At 39.8% G+C, this 19177-nt stretch overlaps 1 protein-coding gene across 2 annotated transcripts in view; it reads left to right on the plus strand.

The window, feature by feature from the left end:
- Positions 1 to 7413: 7413 nt before the first annotated feature.
- The window catches only part of SLC19A2 (solute carrier family 19 member 2), a 34485-nt gene continuing 22721 nt past the window's right edge, over positions 7414 to 19177 (plus strand). For both annotated transcript variants that reach the window (XM_053606537.1, XM_053606536.1), the window contains exons 1-3: positions 7414 to 7814; positions 13774 to 14376; positions 18842 to 19064. In XM_053606537.1, coding sequence (XP_053462512.1) covers positions 7611 to 7814; positions 13774 to 14376; positions 18842 to 19064 — 1030 coding nt within the window. In that variant the 5' untranslated portion in view covers positions 7414 to 7610. The remainder of the gene's footprint in view (positions 7815 to 13773; positions 14377 to 18841; positions 19065 to 19177) is intronic.

Genomic DNA, 19177 nt, shown 5'->3' on the forward strand with positions numbered 1-19177 from the left:
CATTTAGCCTGTGATTATTGTCAGGACACAACTTGCTTCTGTTTGTGAAGTAAATCATCAGTTTAGAGGCATTTCAGAGGCACAGCCTGGAGTGGTACTTGGGTGACCAACTCACTACTGATTCATCATATGAGCTCCCTGAGGTTGGAGATTGTCTTATCTTTGTTATCCGATGGCACCAAGTGCAGAGCCTTAGACCCGCAGTCCCCAACTCCTGGGCTGTGGACTGGTACCCACTCGTGGCCTATAAAGAAATGGGCCACAGTATCACCACCTGAACTCCACCTCCTACCCCATTTCTCCCTCCCCCATCTGTGGAAAAATTGTCTTCCATGAAACCAGTCCCGGGTGCCAAAAAGGTTCTGGTCTGTGGCCTGTTAGGAACCAGGCCACAGACCAGGAGATGAGCCTCTGGCAAGCAAAGGAAGCTTCCTCTGTGTCTAAAGCCACGCCCCATCATTAGCGTCACTGCCGGAGCCCCGCCTCCTCTCTATCCCATTGCTCCACCCCCGCCCCATTTGTGGAAAATTTGTCTTCCGTGAAACTGGTACATGGTGCAAAAAGGCTGGGGATGGCTGCTTTAGACAACAGGCTGTTAAACTCACATTGAGGGAATAAATGTGACCTTGAAGGACTGAGACGCTCTTTGTCTCTCAGCGTCCTCATCTACAAAATAAAGAAAAGGTGTATTTGTACCTAATATATTTATAGGAACGAAGTAAGAATCCAGTTCTAGTAAGTACATGTGAAAAGCATTTCAATGCTGTTTTCCAGGAAATCTGCTTTGTGGTACAGTATATTGAAAGTAAAGAAATACCAGCTAGGAAAGAACAGACGCTCCAAGTAGGCACAGCCAAATACTTCAGAGTTTGTGGCTAACTATAGGTGATGCCAGTAAATTGATTTAAATTTCTTGGCTGCATCTTCAATATCCTTTCTAAAATTAACAGTCTTTGATTATAATTATTTTAATGAATATTATAATTTTTACCGTAGAACAAAGTTTAAATTGGGCCAACAAGCATGTTTCCAATTTTATCATATCACGTGTCCCTTAACGTCTCTGTAACTTGGTCTTCCTCTGGAAAGTAATGGAATGGACAAGCTGATCTTAATTATTCCTTTTGATCTAAAAATCGGTATACCACACAATGATAAAATCCGTGCTCCCTTCCAGCCTGCACTACTCTGTAAATTTAAAATTTTTGACTCATCTAAACTTATCTAATTGGAATTGCGTTAAATCATAGATTAAATTTAAGAAAAAGGACATTTATATCATGCTATTTTCCTGTTCAAGGACATTTTTTTTCGGACCTTGCTTTATGGTCTATGTTCAATAAGATTTTATTGTTCAGCAATACATACTGTGAAAGCCAATAAAAAGTATATTTGAAAAATGATATTTTTCAATGAAAAGGAAAAATAAAGGGTTTATAAAATATAAAAGGCTTTTATAAATTGATGAAAAAATAAAGTGTTTTATTTTTAGTGAAAAAATAAAGTAAAATATAAAGGCTTTTATAAATTAATTAAACAACCAAAAGTAAAATGGGCAGATGTTACGAATAGGCTATCTATAGAAGAGTAAATCCAAGGAGGTGATGTTGCAGAAAAACGAGAATTAAAATTGACAGACAAAGGCCACGTGTGATGGCTCATGCTTATAATCCCAGCATTCTGGGAGGCCAAGGCAGGTGGATTGCCTGAGCTCCCAGGTTTCAGACCGGCCTGAGCCAGAGCGAGACCTCATCTCTAAACAACAGCCAGGCATCGTGGTAGATGCCTGCAGTCCCAGCTACTTGGGAGGCTGAGGCAAGAGGATCACTTGGCGCCCAAGAGTTTGAGGTTGCTGTGAGCTATGATGCTACAGCACTCTACGGAGGGTGACAAAGGAAGACTCTGTCTCAAAAATAAATAAATAAATAAAACAGACAGACACACCAACAATATATAGAGGAAGGAACCTTTAATTGCTGGCGAGAACTCGGGTGCCTCAAGGTATAAAATGCTGAGTTCTGGCGGAACTCAGCCAAAACTCAGTTTTTGGCCAGGGCTGGGCCTGAACCCGCCACCTCTGGCATATGGGGCCAGCGCCCTACTCCTTTGCGCCACAGGCGCCGCCCAGAACCGTTTTTTTCTATCTCTAAAGTAAAATAAAACAAAACAGCCTTGAAAAAACCTTGGGGTGCTGTTATTTGTTACATAGTTTTTTCAAGGCTGTTTTATTTTATTTTATTTTAGAGATAAAGTTTCAGTTTGTCGCCCTTGGTAGAGTGATACGGCATCATAGCTCACAGCAACCTTGCACTCCTAGGTTCAAGTGACCCTCTTGCCTCAGCCTCCCAACTAGCTGGGACTACAAGTGCCCACCACAACGCCTCTACTTTTTAGAGATGGGGTCTTGCTCTGGCTCAGACTGTTCTCCAACCTGTGAGCTCAGGCAATCCACCTGCCTCGGCATCCCAGAGTGCTAGGATTGTAGACGTTAGCCACCGCGCCCGGCTTTGAAGGTTATTTTAGTCCAGTGTGTAAAGTTCGTTCTTATTTTTGGAGGAGGAGTTCTTCTGCAGCTGCCTGCTGCTTTCTCAGGATCATTAAGAAGTGTAAGATTTATTTCTCCTTTCTTACTGTCAAATATATGGAAAGATGCCCAAACTTACCCATAGGGATTTTCAAATTGCAAATACAATGAGGTATCTTTATGCTATGGTTTCTCATCTTCCTCACTAGTGGCATTCTGGACAGGATAACTCTTCATTGTGGGGGCTGCCTTGAGTATTTCAGAATATTTAGCAGACTCCGTGGGCCTGCCCAGTAGAAGCTAACGCCCCCCCACAACTCCCTGTCATGACAATCAAAAATATCTTCAGACATAGCAAATGTCCCCAGTGGGAAAAAAATCATTATAGATAGAGAACCACTGATTTTATACCTATTAGACAAGCATAAATGGGCAATATTATTATATCTGTAATCAGAGATACAGTGCAAAAGAAATATGCTTAGATGTTGCCAGTAAAAATGTAAGCTATTATATAGGTTTTATGTAAAATAACCAAGAAATACCTATAAAAATTAAAAATACTTATACTCTTTAACACAAAAATCCCACTCCTGGGAATAAATCCTATTAAAATGAAATTTAAAATGCATAATTATATATTGTAAGAGGGTGTTAATTGCAGCACTGTTGTTAGTGGCCAAAAACAAGAAAAAGAATGAAGGAGCTGAATAGTGCATTCACACAATGAAATATTATGTAGGCATTAGAAAGAATTAGAGCTATATCTTATTTTGTGGAATGTTCTCCATGAATTATTCCTTAGAGAGAAAACAAAGAGTCAGATTGTATAATATAGTATAATCTTACTTTTTTGCAAAACACATACCTATATGTGCTTTTTTATATGAAGAGAAAAACGTCCCTCAATATTCTATTTACCACTACAAAATGGGAGAAAATATATTTGCAAATCATCTGATTTAGGTCTTGTATCCAGAACATAGTTTTAAAAAACTCTTGTAACTCTCCTAACTCAATGGCAAAAAAAAAAGGCGGTTAAAAAAGGGCAAAGGACTTGAATAAACATTTCTCTAAAGTGCCTGTGGCTCAGTGAGTAGGGCGCTGGCCCCATATACCAAGAGTGATGGGCTCAAACATGGCCCCAGCCAAACTGCAAGCACAATAAAAAAAAAAAAAAAATAGCCAGGGGTTGTGGCGGGCACCTGTAGTCCCAGCTACTCGGGAGGCTGAGGCAAGAGAATTGCCTAAGCCCAAGAGCTGGAGGTTGCTGTGAGCTGTGATAAATGCCACAGCACTCTACCAAGAGTGACAAAGTGAGACTCTATCTCTAAAAAATAAAAATAAAAAAATAAGATATATAAATGGCCACCAAATACATGAAAAGATGCTCTACATCATCACGTATTAGGGTAACACAGATCAAAACCACAGTGAGATATCACCTCACACCCACTAGGATGACTATTACAAAAAGGAAAATAGCTGTTGGCAAGGATGTGGAAAAATTGGAACTTTTGTACACTGCTCATGGGAAGGGATTATAGAACGGGTGTGGCCCCTGTGGAAAACAGTTTGGTAGTTTGTCAAATAGCTAAACATAGAATCACATGTGATTGAGCAATTCTACTCCTAGGTACATACTCAAGAGAGTTGAAAAGAGGTATTCAAACACTTGCACACAAATGTTTATAGTAGCATTATTCATAATAGCCAAAAAAGTGAAAACAATCCAAATGCCCATCATGTGATGAATGGATAAACAAAATGTACCATATACACATTTCACTCAGCCATAAAAGAAATGAAGTATTGATCCGTGCTACGATGTTGATGAACCTTAGAAACATCATGCTAAGAGAAAGAAGCCAGGCGTGAAAGGTCACATAATTGTATGAAACCTCCAGAATCGGTAATTCTGCAGAGACAGAAGCACATTAGTGTGTGCCAAGGACTGGGGGGAGGAAGGACTAGGAAGTGGCTGCTTAATGGGTACAGGTTCCCATTCTAGGGCGCTGAAGATGTCTTGGATTTCACAGTATTGTGAATGTGCTAATGCCACTGACTTGTGCACTTAAAAAGGGTTAATGGTTAATTTTGTTACGGGAATACTACCTCAATTTTCACCAATATATTCTATTTTTTAATACCTTTGTGCTTGGTTCCCATTGCTCCACAATATACTACCATGAATTTAGCAGCTTTGAGAAAATTACAAAGGTTTAGCTAACAGTTCTGTAGACCCTGGTCGGCTTGAGTGTGTTCTCTGCTTAGGGTTTCACAGGCTAAAATTAACATGTTGGAGTGGGGGCACAGTGGCTCACACCTGTAATCCTAGCACTCTGGGAGGTCAAAGGGGTTGCCTGAGCTCAGGATTTCGAAACTAACCTGAGCAAGAGCAAGACCCAGTCTCTGGCATTGTGGCAGGCACCTGTAGTCCCAGCTACTTGGGAGGCTGAGACAGGAGGATCAATTGAGCCCAAAAGTTTGAGGTTGCTGTGAGTTATGATGCTATGGCACTCAACCCCAAGGCAACAGAGTGAGATCCTGTTGCAAAAAAAAAAAAAGTGGAGGGGGGAAGGTGTTGACTAGGGCAGACTTATCTCTGGAGGTTCTGAGGAAGACTCCATTTCTACGCAATTTTAGGTTTTTAATAGAATTCAGTTCCTTGTGATTGTAGGACTGAGATCCTGATTCCTTACAGGCTGTCATCCAGGAGCTGGTCTCAGTTGCTACAGGCTACCCACAGTCCTTGGCAGGGTCTTCTTCAGCTGCAACACTTCAAACCTTCTTATCCTTCCAATAGCTCTGATGTACTCTTTTGCTACCAGCAAGACAAAGTTCTCTGCTTTTAAAGGGCTGGTGTGATTAGACTGGGCTCACCTGGATAAACTCATATTTGGCATAAAATGTAGTATAATTGCAGGAGTATTATCTCATCAAATTCACAAGTTCCTCTCACACTCAAAGGGGTGTGGCAAGGGTCATTGGCAGTCAGTCTTAGAATTCTGCCTATTGCAGCTGTTACAGAAAAATAGTAAGGAAACGTTTTCTACCCAATTCAAGAACAATTATTATTTGTTTACACCAGCCTCATTGCAAAGTGGATTTGAGGTGCTTAAGTGATTTACAGCAAGGAGAGTTTACAGAACCTGTGATTTATAGGTTAACCTGCCTCAGGGAAGGGATGGAAGGCTGCCTTACTAGGTAGGTTTCTCTTTCTACCCTTCTACTAAAGCACTGAACGTAAATGCAAAGCATTTGTCAAGAGGACCATCAGTGATTTTCTCTGTACTCATGATAAGAAGGGAATACTATGGTTGGCGTTTGGGGGACTAGACAATTGTATTCTGTAGATTGTAAGTTTCCAAACGTTTTGGTCTCAAGACCTTTGTAATTGAGAACCCTAAAGACCTTTGGTTTTGGTGGGTTAATACCTATTGAAATTTGGCATATTATAAATTAAAACGGGAAAGTTTTTAAAGTAGAAGAATGTACATGCACACATTCACTTAGTCTATAGAATAATCATCTCATCACACATTAGAAGCCTCTATAGTGGTAAAGTCTTAGTATGATTATAAAAATAACTTTGACCTGGTGGAACCTCTGAAAGGGTCCCAAGGACCCCTAGGGCTTCCTGAACCTCGCCTTGAGACTCACTGAAAAATGTTAATATTACCAGTTGTATCTCTTCACAGATTAATCAACTCACATATTCTGCTGCATTCACTTGTGCAGTCTTAGAAACAAATCTTTGTCCTTTACTAGTTTCTGGCTTCATCTGGCAGACTCATTTTTGTTACTTATGCTTGCAAAAAGTGTCATTTTCTACCACAGGAGGAAAATTGAACTAGATGGATAACATAAATAAAAGCAAAATAGAACTCCAAAATGTTTGCATAAGCTTCTGGCAGGATCTGTGACTGCACAGATACTACACGGGGAAAATTGCTTTAAATGCTGCAGTTTTGCCTGCAGTGGGAGGATTAGGATGCAGTCAGGCTCTGAGGCAGACAGGAAAAGGCACACAGGGGGAGATGGAAGAAAGCACTGGGGATTCTTGTCATGCTTTGTCCTTGAAAACTCTGCCAAGGCCTCTGTTGTGTTTTTAAATGAAGAACTGGACTGTATTTTGTGATTGCTTTAATGACTCAGGATGTTTCCACTTTCCTTATAAACTATACCTTAGGTGTTTTCTTCCATTCTGCTCTCAGTGACAAAATGAGGCTAAAAATCCTTTAATTGGGACTCCATTATGGTTCTTCTGTTAAGTGACATGCTTGTTCATTACTCTTATAACATTACCTTCACTTCATTGTCTCGGTAAACGCCCCAAGCGCTTAAATCCTGGGCTTCTCTGGTCCTTCTACAGCAGATGAGTAAAATATAAAACATGAAAGCTGCTGGACGACAGGTTTATTCTCCCGCCCCAAGGTTAAACCTTTGGCCTCGGTCACCAAGTCTTTCCGAAGGACCTGAGTGGATATGGGAGGGACGGTGACTGAGAACGAGACAAGGTGACTGGATGGATCAGTGCATTCCTTTGGGTAGAGAACTGGGCCCATAGGGAGCATTCCCGACAGGGGAGCGGTACCCTGCAGGTCACCGAGCCGACTGCGGATGTGGAGCAAACGTGCGCCGCCCGACGCGGCGAGTAGCTGCAGCTTTGCGAGAGGAGCCCTCCGCGTCCTCGCCATCTGAGCTCGGAGGACGTCAGCGGTCTGGCGTGCAGCCGCCCGTTCGCGTCCTGTGAGCCACCAACCAATGAGAGAGAAGGCAAGTTCCCGGCGCCCGCTGTGATTGGCTCCCAGCGTGGAGGCGGGGACGAAGGGGGGCCTTAGGGAGAGTGGAGTTTCGGCCACGGGGCCGGGAGGTAACTCGTGTGGCATCCGCAGCGGGGTTAGAGCAGTGGGGACCGAGGCGGGAGGTGGCGGCAGCAAGCCCAGAACGGCCAGGTTCTACCGGGAGGCGGCGCCACCCTCGGTCACAGGTGCCCGCGCCGGGACAGCGTCTGAAGCACACTCCAGTTGGCGGCGGAGGAGAAGGAAGGGGCAGGGCCTGGTCCCCGCCCCTCGCGCCCCGGATGGATGTGTCCGGCCCGGTGTCCAGGAGGGCAGCGGCAGCGGCGGCCACCATGCTCCTGCGAACCGCTCGGGTCCCTCGCGAGTGCTGGTTCTTACCCACCTCGCTGCTCTGCGTCTATGGCTTCTTTGCCAGCCTCAGGCCGTCCGAGCCCTTCCTGACTCCCTACCTGTTGGGGCCGGACAAGAACCTGACCGAGAGGGAGGTAGGTGCGGAGGGACAGCCGCTGGCTGGGGTCGCGGGGTGAGCGGCGGCGGGCTGAGTGAGTAGGGAGGACATAGCAGCTAAGGAATGGGCGAGAGAGGAAAGCGCTAGAGGATAAGCGGGAGCCGTTCTGGGCAGAGATTTTTGATTTTTTTCTTAGTTGGAGGACGGCTTAGTGCTCTGAGCCCGTGTTAATTTTATAGTTTCCTGTTTTCTTGGGATTTCTGTGAAGGGCTCGGCACGTGGGTCTAGAGCCCCGGTGCTCCTGTGCTTCAGGCAGTAGTATGCTGACGATCTTGTAAAGTGGCTTAGCCTGACTCTGCCCAGACTGGCCCAGCAATTCGTGCTGGGAAGAGGGAGCAATATTTTGATAGAGAGGTAAAAACAGCAGGCTGTACTTTGGACATGGTAGAGGTTTAGTAGATATTCGTTGACTGCAAGTAGGTCGCCACTACTCTTCTGAGAAGATTTGTGTTTCCCCTACTTCATTTACCCTTCACAGGATGGATGTGCTCAGTCAAGTAAGGATAGTACGTGATATCAAAAATCCATCATCTTAATTTGTCTTTTGAGTTTTAGTTGGATGAGTTTGTGCCCAAGGATATTCTGTCCCTTTCCTCCTCAAGCCCCACCTCCTGGGATAAAGGCGGATGGTATCACTTAATTGGCACTAAATCCTAGTATAACTTGTGAAATATTGCTTCAGAGATGTTAGTTTTGCTTCTCAACTACCTGGTGAGGTCTTGGAAGGTTCTGCAGTCTCCAGGATGCTCAGGATAATTGAGAGGGCATAGTCTATGACCAAGAACTTGACTCATTTTCTCTAGATGAGGACTTGTAAATCAAGTACTTCAGAAGTGCATAGTGTTTAGAAATGTGTTTAACTCTTAAAATGCAGGTTCAAAACCCATACTTGCTTTTTGTGGAAAACATTACATAAACTGAAAATAATTAAACCTGAAGTGCTACCATAGGTAGATTCAGCACCCTCTTGCTTAAAAACAGCAAAGGGTAAAAGCTGAGATCAGGTGTTCTTTTTCCTACTATCAGCTAAGTGGGCACTTGTTAACTGTTTCTTTTTTCCTACATCTTCTGTTCTTTTGACCCTGCTATCCCGCCCCAGTGGCTGCAAAATATCTTCCCATTTAAACCTTACTCTTCTTTCAGTCGTTAGTAATCAGTCACCTCTTTGGAGTAGGAGGCAGTAACCCTGCATCACAGGTCAGAGCAAGAGGTAGCAATAACAGAATCATTTGCACACCTGCATGTTGTAATTACTCATTGTCCAGTTGTTGCAGTGTGCCTTCATTTTCAAGGGCACTTGAGAGGGAATTGAGAGTCATTATTGAATCTGAATTGAGGGTTTGAGTATCTGACATTGTTTCACTCACTAGCAAGTTTCACTCACTTTTACCTACCCTCAGACCATCTGCTTCTTACTCTCCTGCATCATTACATAAGGGACTACAGTAGTTATGCATTACCTGATTGAATTTTAATACTGGTTTAAAACAATAATAAAGTGGGAAGGGCCACCTCTTGTGAACAGATTTTACAAGAAGAAAATTACTGCATTGGTAAGCGAGGGTATGGTTCTGGAGACCCAAAACAACCACTGAATCTGAAGCATAGCCACTGAGGAAGAAATGATGTGGCTTCTGAACAGCTGACACTTAAAGTATCACGTGAACTGGCATGTGATCTGCGTTTGTGTGCCTTGTCTAACAGTGAAAGGCGTAGGGAAGAAACATGCTCCCAGTGTGGATATTTGAAAGCTGATCTGTTTTGTCATGTGCCCCGTGGAGGGTTGCTGTGTGATGTGTTATCATGATCACGAGCCCTGTCTTATCAGAAAGCTTTCCAGGGCGAGTAAAATGTGTCTAGGAGGTCATAAAAAATAAAGCAAGGGTGCCAGGCCCGATAAATATTAGCTGATTGTGTAACAAACACATAAGCGTACTTCAGCTATTGAAGTCACTAGAGGAGGAGAAGGGCAGGGTTTAGAGAGAAATCTAGTGGTCTGGGGAAGGGACGTCTGTCTGAGGACCTTGGAGACATGGCGGATTCTATTGGTTGTGCACAGTTTGGCTCTGGGTACCCAATGGAGAACCCTATTTGGATAACAACTAAAATAAATGAAACAATTTATTCATTTTCCTGAGTTTTTTTTTTAAGCCCTGGACACTTAAATAAATGTTACATGATTTTTAAAGCAAATGCCAAGTCATATTCAGTGACATGTGTATTGAAGTTTTTATTTCCCCCAGAAGACTTCAGAAGAGCAAAATTGGATTAAATAGAGGTATTGTTAACTAAATCTAAAGACAAAAAGAGGGGAAAGAAGAATTTCTGTTCTCAAGGATTTTTTTCTTAGATTTTAGGAAAAGTATTAACTTTAAAACAGATAACCACTTTTTAAGTTTTAAGCAGGTTAAAACTTCGCTATATGTTAATAGTTGGAAGCCAGACTTTCAATAAAATAGAGCTCTTTATTCTAAAACCTTTTTTAAATCCCTTTACCATTGTGCCATGTGGTTTGATAGACATTTACTGCCTACCTTTGCTTTTTTTTTTTTTTTAATTCCGTCTATTCTGGCTGGTTTATAAAGTTTGTTTCCTTGACAGCTTTATCTCCTAATTCAACCCTTCCTTCCCTTGCCACCTTTCACATATCTGTGCTCCATCAGTATTGATCTTAGAGGTTCAGCATATTCACATCTCTCATCTTTTGGCGTCTATTCAAAGATGTGATCTCTACTTGGAATAATCTTCCCATAAATTAATATTGTTCTGTTAGACTTTAACGTTCTCATTCTTCAAGGCTGAAAGAAGCAACTCCGTATTTCCTATTTTCATTACTGTATACGTGTGTACTCCTCACTAGGTTCAGAACTTCTGGAGAGCTGAGGCTTTATTTTATTCTCTTTTGTCAGCTCCACACAGGCTGAAAACAATATTGTGAAAATGTGAAAATACTTATTAAATAGCTGTTTAATTGAAACTTGATTCTAAATTAAAGTCTAAATCTAAATTAAAGCTTAAAATTGAACATGTTTTCCCCTGACTTTTTGTATCTCAAGAAAGCACAAACAAGTTCTGATCCAAAGAGTTGTGACAGGGAACCTTAATTAAAATAATGTCAATTCCCTTGGCTCACATGGCAGATTTTACCTGAGGTGAGACGTGAGGAGTGTCAGTTAATGAAGTGTTTGGAATTACTGCATTTTTATCTGTAGGAAGTTTCCCTTTGAGACTGGAAGTATCAAAGAAGCCATTTTCTTGTGTAATGACGTCCACTTGGACACTGAAAGAGAAAAGACTCTCTCCCTCAAAGGCCCAGTGGCTAAGCTCCAGAAACTGGCTGATCTTTATCTCTTCACTAGTAAAGCACTTCAGTGCAGACTGGACAAACTACTGCAGGCATTAGAATTAAACTTGGCAGGTGATGATTAGGAACAGTTTTCTGATCGAAGAAACCAGGATGTTCAAAGCCTTCCTTTGCCAATTCTAGCTGTGATAACTTGGGACAATTTACTTACCCTTTCTCCAAGGCCAAGTTTCTTTGGTTGTAAAATAGAGATGATAAAAAGCATTTACCTCTTAGAGTTGTTGTCTGGATTGAATGAAGGTAATTTAGATGAAGTGCTTAGCATGGTATTACAGCACATCACACTTGAGGTTTGCCATTATGATACTGATAATAGTGTGAAAGGTACATGTACCTTGAGTTGATGTCTCTAGTTGGAGAAAATGCAAGTTTCTTATTTAGAACAGATTAAAGAGATCTTAGCTCATCTCCACCTCTCACTCACCTTTTTGTTTTTAGTTGTCATTTCCAGGCTGGCAGGAAATGACAGCTGTGTGATGGCAGGGTTACTTTTCTTCACTTTCATTATCTAAATTGTGGTTTTGTGTTAGAAGTAGCATTAGACTGTGAATTTAGATACTTCAGATTGACAATTGATGGGAATTATCCAATGTTAAGTTTAGCAGTTAATCATTTGGGGACAGCCATTATTGAAAGTTAGATAACATGCTTAAGTGCAGGCTATATTATTGGGAGTGAAGAACGAGGTCAGCAGAAGTACCCAAACAAAAGAATATGGGGTACTGAAGGGAGCAGTAGAGGACATTTTCAAAGGAAAGGTGTGATGGCTAGTAACTTTGTAATGGGAAATATGTGTTGGGGAAAATGTGAAAGTGATGCTGGGTCAAACAGGGGGGATAGTTTCAAACTTTAGAAAATTGAAGCAGAGTATAAAAGTATAGGCCAAAAGGAATTCCAATTGTGTTAATTGGAACACAACTATGAAAAGTTATAGAGAAGCCTTCACTCTTCACCTCTTTGATATCAAGACTCCCCGGTTGCCTGTTTAAGCTGCTTCTGAGAGGCCCCTGATGCAGTCAAGGGCTGTTTGTTCCTTATTTAATAAAATGTCCACACTTTTAAATAAGAATCATTTCTACAGTTTCTGATTGTTCTTTCAGGCACACACACATTCAGGTGCAACAAAATTTCCTGGTCAAGTGGATGTTGTTAATTGGTTTACAAACATATGTTAGACCAAAGTTCATGAACATGAGGCCATTAAGCAAATCACTTGTGATATATGGCCTCAGAAATCGAGTTTGGAATCTATTTCAGGCAATGAGGACTATGTTTTGCTTTTATAGTTGTGCTTTGCACTGGCAAGAAAATTTACAATAATTGTTTATTTTTTTCTTCCTCTAAAGCCTTAGAAAAATTAGTTCCTATTATACTTGGGTGAACTGAGATGCACATGAGCGTTAGAGAGAAAGTTATCCCTGGTCCCAGATGGATGAAGTTTAGGATTAGATTGCTCCATCACAAAGTGTCCTGCCTCTTCCCAAGGCCATCTTCCTCAAAGCACTTAAAAATTGGGTCTACTGTTAAAAGGAAGGGAAAATCTCCTGAGGTGATCATTATTGGAATAAGGGGGATGCTAGTCCAATTTAGTTAATTTAATTAATTTAGTGGTTTGTGTTTTAGCTTGGGCCCTCTAGTCTTCAGAAATCTACGTGTATTCTCGCATTTAATTTTTGCAAACAGTAACCATATGACATAGATTTTTACCTCTCTTTTACTGATAATGGAGCTTCAGGTTTAAAACTAATTATAAAGATTATTTATACTGCATTCCAATTTTAAAACATGCCCTAAAAAGAAAATCAAGCACTTCTCTTTTTTTTCATATTCCAAGCTAAAAGAAGGTCATAAAAGATGCCTATAATCCTACCATCCAGAGATAGTTGTTGTTAAGATTTTAAGACCTATTTACTCTCTTTTCTTATTCTTCTGCCCTAAAACAAAGAAAACTTAAAGTCAGAGAAACCTAATCAAATAGTAGGATCAAGGAGTCCTATTCTGTCTCTAGAAGTAAGAATTGACAATGATTCCATTTCCAAAATATATATTGAGGCTAGTATCTTCCAAACAGTATATTGGCTTTTATACATATGGTGAATGTGAGGGTCCACCTTTGAAGAATGGTTCTCAACCATGGTGCATATTAAAATCTCCTGGCAGGTTTTAAAACTAAATATATGGCAGGGCAACCAAAATATTTCAAGCTTCTTAGGAGGTGTGCAGCCATGGTTAAGAACTAGTGTTATGAGTTAGTTGGGGAAACTGACACACCTAACAAGTAGCATCAAGAGAGCTTTGAATGTTGTGATACAAACACTGTCAACTTCAGCAAAGTCCTTCTGGGTAAGGAAAGACTAGGCCTTGATGAAAGGGAAGGATTTTATTGGGAAAAAGATAGAGTGAAGATAGGAAAAGATATTCCAAACAATTGTCTGAACTGTCATTGTCAAGATTTCTTTGGTTGATAAGGATGAGGTATTTGCAATATCGGCAGATTGTTTTATAAGTGTAAATTATTTATGAATATTCCAGATCCTTTGATTGCTAATGAGTTTTTATTCTCTTTGTGCAGGTCTTCAATGAAATTTATCCAGTATGGACTTACTCTTACCTGGTGCTGCTGTTTCCTGTGTTCCTGGCCACAGACTACCTCCGTTATAAACCTGTTGTTCTGCTGCAGGGACTCAGCCTTATTGTTACATGGTTCATGCTGCTCTATGCCCAGGGACTTCTGGCCATTCAGTTTTTGGAATTCTTCTACGGCATCGCCACAGCCACCGAAATTGCCTATTACTCTTATATCTACAGTGTGGTGGACCTGAACATGTACCAGAAAGTTACAAGTTACTGTCGAAGTGCCACTTTGGTGGGCTTCACAGTGGGTTCTGTCCTAGGACAAATCCTCGTCTCCGTGGCAGGCTGGTCCCTATTTAGCCTGAATGTCATCTCTCTTACCTGTGTTTCTGTGGCTTTTGCTGTGGCCTGGTTTTTACCTATGCCACAAAAGAGCCTCTTCTTTCACCATGTTCCTACCACCTGCCAGGGAGTTAATGGCATCAAGGTACAAAATGGTGGCATTGTTACTGACACCCCAGCTTCTAACCACCTTCCTGGGTGGGAGGACATTGAGTCAAAAATCCCTCTGAACATGGAAGAACCTCCCATAGAGGAACCGGTAAGCTCAGCCTTCAATATCTTGTAGTTGCTACTGTGGGGGCTGGACAATGGTGGAAAAAAAAAGATAAAAAATTTCCTCTGGCTAGATCTTGTATGCATTTGTTTGCATGTTTTATCCTGAGTTGATTCATTGGTTCATTCATTAATACAAAATATGGCTTATTTATTATATTAGGCATGACAAATTTAGTTTTCCTGAAGTGCATGACCTCCAAAGACTGATACAACATTATATTGTTCATGTCAGAGGTGTCTTCCTTGCAGACACCTCTGTCTTTATCTTTTTATTCCCAGTGCTCAGTATGTAAAGAAAGCACTCAGAAAATTTTTTCTAGTAAGATATTAGTATCTAGTTCTAGTTTCTGAATTGAAACCTGAAATATTTAAGGGTAGAAATTTATTTTCCTCTTCTGTGCTAGAAGGAATATCTGTTATTTATTTTTCAAATGACAGTTTGCTGAAGAGAATCCTAAGAGAATAATTTAAAATGATATTGGAATATTAAAACTGTGATATGAAGCTGTCTCTTGGAAGAGGAATGGCATGAAAAACATCTATTCATTCTGTCTAGCTTTGAAGATGAATTGCCTTATATGTAAGCCCTCTGCCCCACACTTTCTATCAGGTTATAAGCTATGGGAGACAAGGTTCATTCAGACCACATGTAGTCTTCGTTTTTCTGGGACATGTTTGGGAATAAGCCTATTAACATTCCAGCTTTTCAAATTAGCTCTGTCAGACGTAAAACTGAGCTCCATAAGCTATGTAAGCTGGATGAGAATAAAGAACTACCATGAATAGAGGTTTTGGCACTCTACCTGGAGTTAACCCAGTTGTTTCAACATGGCATCTAATGCTCTTGTTAAAAATTACTCTTTTGCCTATATCTGTTTTTCACTTTTGGTTACTGGCTAAAATTTAGATTATCATCCCAAAGAGTCAGGGTTACCCTCTGAGGCAGGGTGACACTCATCATGAAACTCATCTTGATCACTAGGACACCTGTGGACAGCTTTGGTCAGATGACTATGGGATTAAATAGCAATGAAATGTTGATTCCTTCTTTGTTTGTTAGATGACATTGGAGAGTGAGTCATCAAAGGGTTGATGAAATAAAGTATAATCATCCGATGGATTGCATGTAGTAGAAAAAAGTAAGAACCCTTTTTAATGTTTCAAATGTGTCACAAAGGCTTTTGTTAAAATAAATGTATACGCATACATATAATACAGTTATAAAATATATATTTTAAATATTAACTATTGACATTAACTATAGTGCTAAAGATTTTTATAAACCAGTGAATTTCAAACTTTTTTAAACATGAATAAGAAACATAGTAAGAAACACATTTTACTTAGCAACCAGTACATACGGAGGTTTGTATATATTTTGTATATAACAGAAACAAAAATGTTACAATATAATATTCTGATACCTTTCATTCTGTTTATTTTTTATAATATAGGTCACTGTATTCTAAATTTATTTCCTATAGTATTAAAAACTCAGTCCTAGACTACCTTTAGATTTGTTATTTATAGTATACAAAGTTTCAGTATTTTAAAAGCTAAAGAATTGTAAAATTTAGAGTTAGAAGTGATTCTAATCATAGGTCATGGAATAATCAGAATATCTTAAAGTTAAAAGGGACTAGATCTCATCAACTCTGCTTTTAGAGGTAAAGATTTGGATGAGATTAGCAATTTATGCAGAATTGCACAGATACACTCCTTAACATAATTGCAGAGCACATACATGCAATTCACTTCTCTCTTTGCACCATCCATTTCTTTTACCAGGGTAACGATATTGTCAGGATCATCATGTCGGCTACAATGTGGTCAGAATTAGGATTCAAGTGAATTCTGTGATATCCTTGGATCTGTTGATGTTACCAAAACAAGTAGGAAGTGCTGCTTGGCAACAGTACTGACTAATTGGTCTTAAAATGTGGTTGCTTTTCTTTGACATGCTTTTTTTTTTTTTTTTTTGGCCGGGGCTGGGTTTGAACTCACCACCTGCAGCATATGGGACCGGTGCCCTACTCCTTTGAGCCACAGGCACTACCTTCTTTGACATGCTTAAAGGAAAGTCAGAATATGAAATTGGGGATCACAGACCATTTTAAGTTGACTGAACCCTTAATTAAACCCTAAGTCATAACTGTGTGGTAATATTGAAGAGTAGGTAGGTAGGTGGGTGGTTTTCATCTTGATTTATTTATTTATTTTTTTTTTAGGAAAAAGAAAATGAAGTAGTTGTCCAAGTGATAGCCTAGTCCAAAAGCTACCTTAGAGTATTTGTGAGTTCTTTTCAAAGAGAGCCTATTGCTTCAGGCCAAAGGCTGACATTGCAGGAAGAACCACCAAAGCCTGTGATTTTCTTTCTCAAACAGAACTGAACTCCTTTATGTACTTGACTTACAGCTGGACCTGATTTATTTTGAGTTCTTCATCTACGTGTGTTAGAAATGGTACGGGGTGTGGTGGTGCATGCCTGTAACTATCAGGAGACTGAGGCAGGAGGGGATCCATTGAGTGCAGGAATTCAGGATCAGCCTGGACAAAACAGGGAGACCTTGTTTCAAAACAGTGCAAATTAAACCACTTCTTTAGCACAGGGCTTGACATGTAATTAATACCTAACAAATAATTCTTCTAATATAGCCATACTTTTTTCTGCAGTTATTGTCTACTATTATGGCAGTGTTCCATTAGACATTTTTCAATTCTTTCAGTAGTTTCATTCTTCCAGGAATATACTTTTTATTCCTTATAACCCTTCCAATACCCTTGAAATTTTTAGATGTCACAGATGTGTTCTAAGTTTTATTCCTTAGTTAACTGAGGCTTAAACAGAAAATTCTGATGTAATCCACTAAAATTAATGTATCTCACATAAAGAACTCAGAAAATATACTTACTATTCTCATTCACTCTCAGCAAGTAGATATCCATTAGATATAATTAATAATTGTCTTGTTCGGATATGTTTAAATTCTCAAGGTTTGCTCTCATATAGAATATTAGGAAATAAATTCAATACCAGCAGTAATTTTATTTTTTACTCTTAGGTGATTAGCGTATGCCAATTTATCAAGTAGAAATAGTTTCATTAACCTGTTTTATTTTTTTTCAAGTGTAATTCTGTTTCTGAGTTATCATATTGATTAACCTCAGCACTCTTCCCTGAATTCCAGAAAAAGGCAGTAGTAATGTTGCTTAAAGGATAGATAGCCTCTGGACTACACAGTACAGAGAAGGAACCACCATGCTGGGGTATTTTGGGATGGTGTGAGAAAGAAGAATTATGAGACACTGTGTAATTCTCGATCTAGTGAAATTTCTAGCATTTTAGAGAGAAAATGGCCTTTACCTAATTTAGTCACTATCACTATATATAGCTAGTAACATAATCATTTTAAGAGGAGAAAAGAACATACCTCTATTAATTTTATAAACAACCATAAAATGAAACATTACGGAAAACTGTATATAAAGAAGTAAAATTCTCCTAAACTGCTATCACCCAAAGAATACCACTATTAATATTTTAGTGAATGTCTTTCTATACATCTCTTTTTATATATACATATATATATTATAGTAAATGGAATTACAATCTACATGTAGTTTTATAACTTTGCCTTTTTACTCAATGTTATAGAATACTCATCTTCGTATGTCTCTCATTCTGCCTTTCCATATTAGCCACAGAAGTAAAATTTCCCATGATCTTAGCAAGCTTTTAGTAAGTTAAACCTTTGATAAAATCGGAGCTATCTCACAGAGAGTCCAGAATCTCATATTCACCTCTAGTGATGGTGCATAGCTCAATAATCTCTTGCTTCACTCAATTAAAAACACAGCAGCTTCATTTATTGCTTTACAATACTAATATTTCTCATAGTTTAAATACCGAGTAATATTAAAAGCTTAAGGAAGAAAATTTATATCACTAATGATCCCACTACCTAGAAAGAACTGCTGCTAATGTTTTGATCTATTTCTTTCCAAGATTTGTATTTTAAAAATACTGACAATGGTTATGTCAGTTATAAGGATAGGAGGTTCCCACTGACTCTTAACTGAAAAGTAATTTAATAGGGTTACTAGTCTGTTGCTTATTCTTAACGTTGCTTGTCACTGTGTCTTACTGGGTAAAGTCCACAATCTCTTTTCATGTTTCTGCCTTCAATTGGTAAACAGTGCACCCTTTGCTAAGTTGAGTACATGCATTTGTGCTAGAGCATTTAAAGCAAAAATTGTACAAGAACATATTTTTCCTTTGACAGGATAAATGTAGTAAGCTTATGATTTATTTATCATTAAATAAGCAGTTGCTTTCCCCAAGGAAAAAGAAAAAAGCCCATTAAATAGAAAATTGAGTCTGTACAACTGCTTTCTGTACAATGAATTGCTTTCGAGACGTTTGAGCTTTGTTCCCTTTTTCTATGTAGGAACCCAAGCCAGACCGTCTCCTTGTGTTGAAGGTACTATGGAATGATTTCTTGATTTGCTATTCCTCTCGCCCTCTGCTCTGCTGGTCTGTGTGGTGGGCCCTCTCCACCTGTGGCTATTTTCAAGTTGTGAACTACACACAGGGCCTGTGGGAGAAAGTGATGCCCTCCCGCTACGCTGCTATCTATAATGGTGGTGTGGAGGCCGTTTCAACCTTACTGGGTAAGCAATGCAGAATGGTAGAGGGTAGGGGGGAGGGGAGATTTCTCTGGTAGTTAAGCTAACTATAATCAGATTTACTCTCCTCTCTCACAGTTGAAACAGCCCCAAAGAAT

This window comes from Nycticebus coucang, chromosome 10 (genome assembly GCF_027406575.1).
Source record: "Nycticebus coucang isolate mNycCou1 chromosome 10, mNycCou1.pri, whole genome shotgun sequence".
Lineage (NCBI taxonomy): Eukaryota > Metazoa > Chordata > Mammalia > Primates > Lorisidae > Nycticebus > Nycticebus coucang.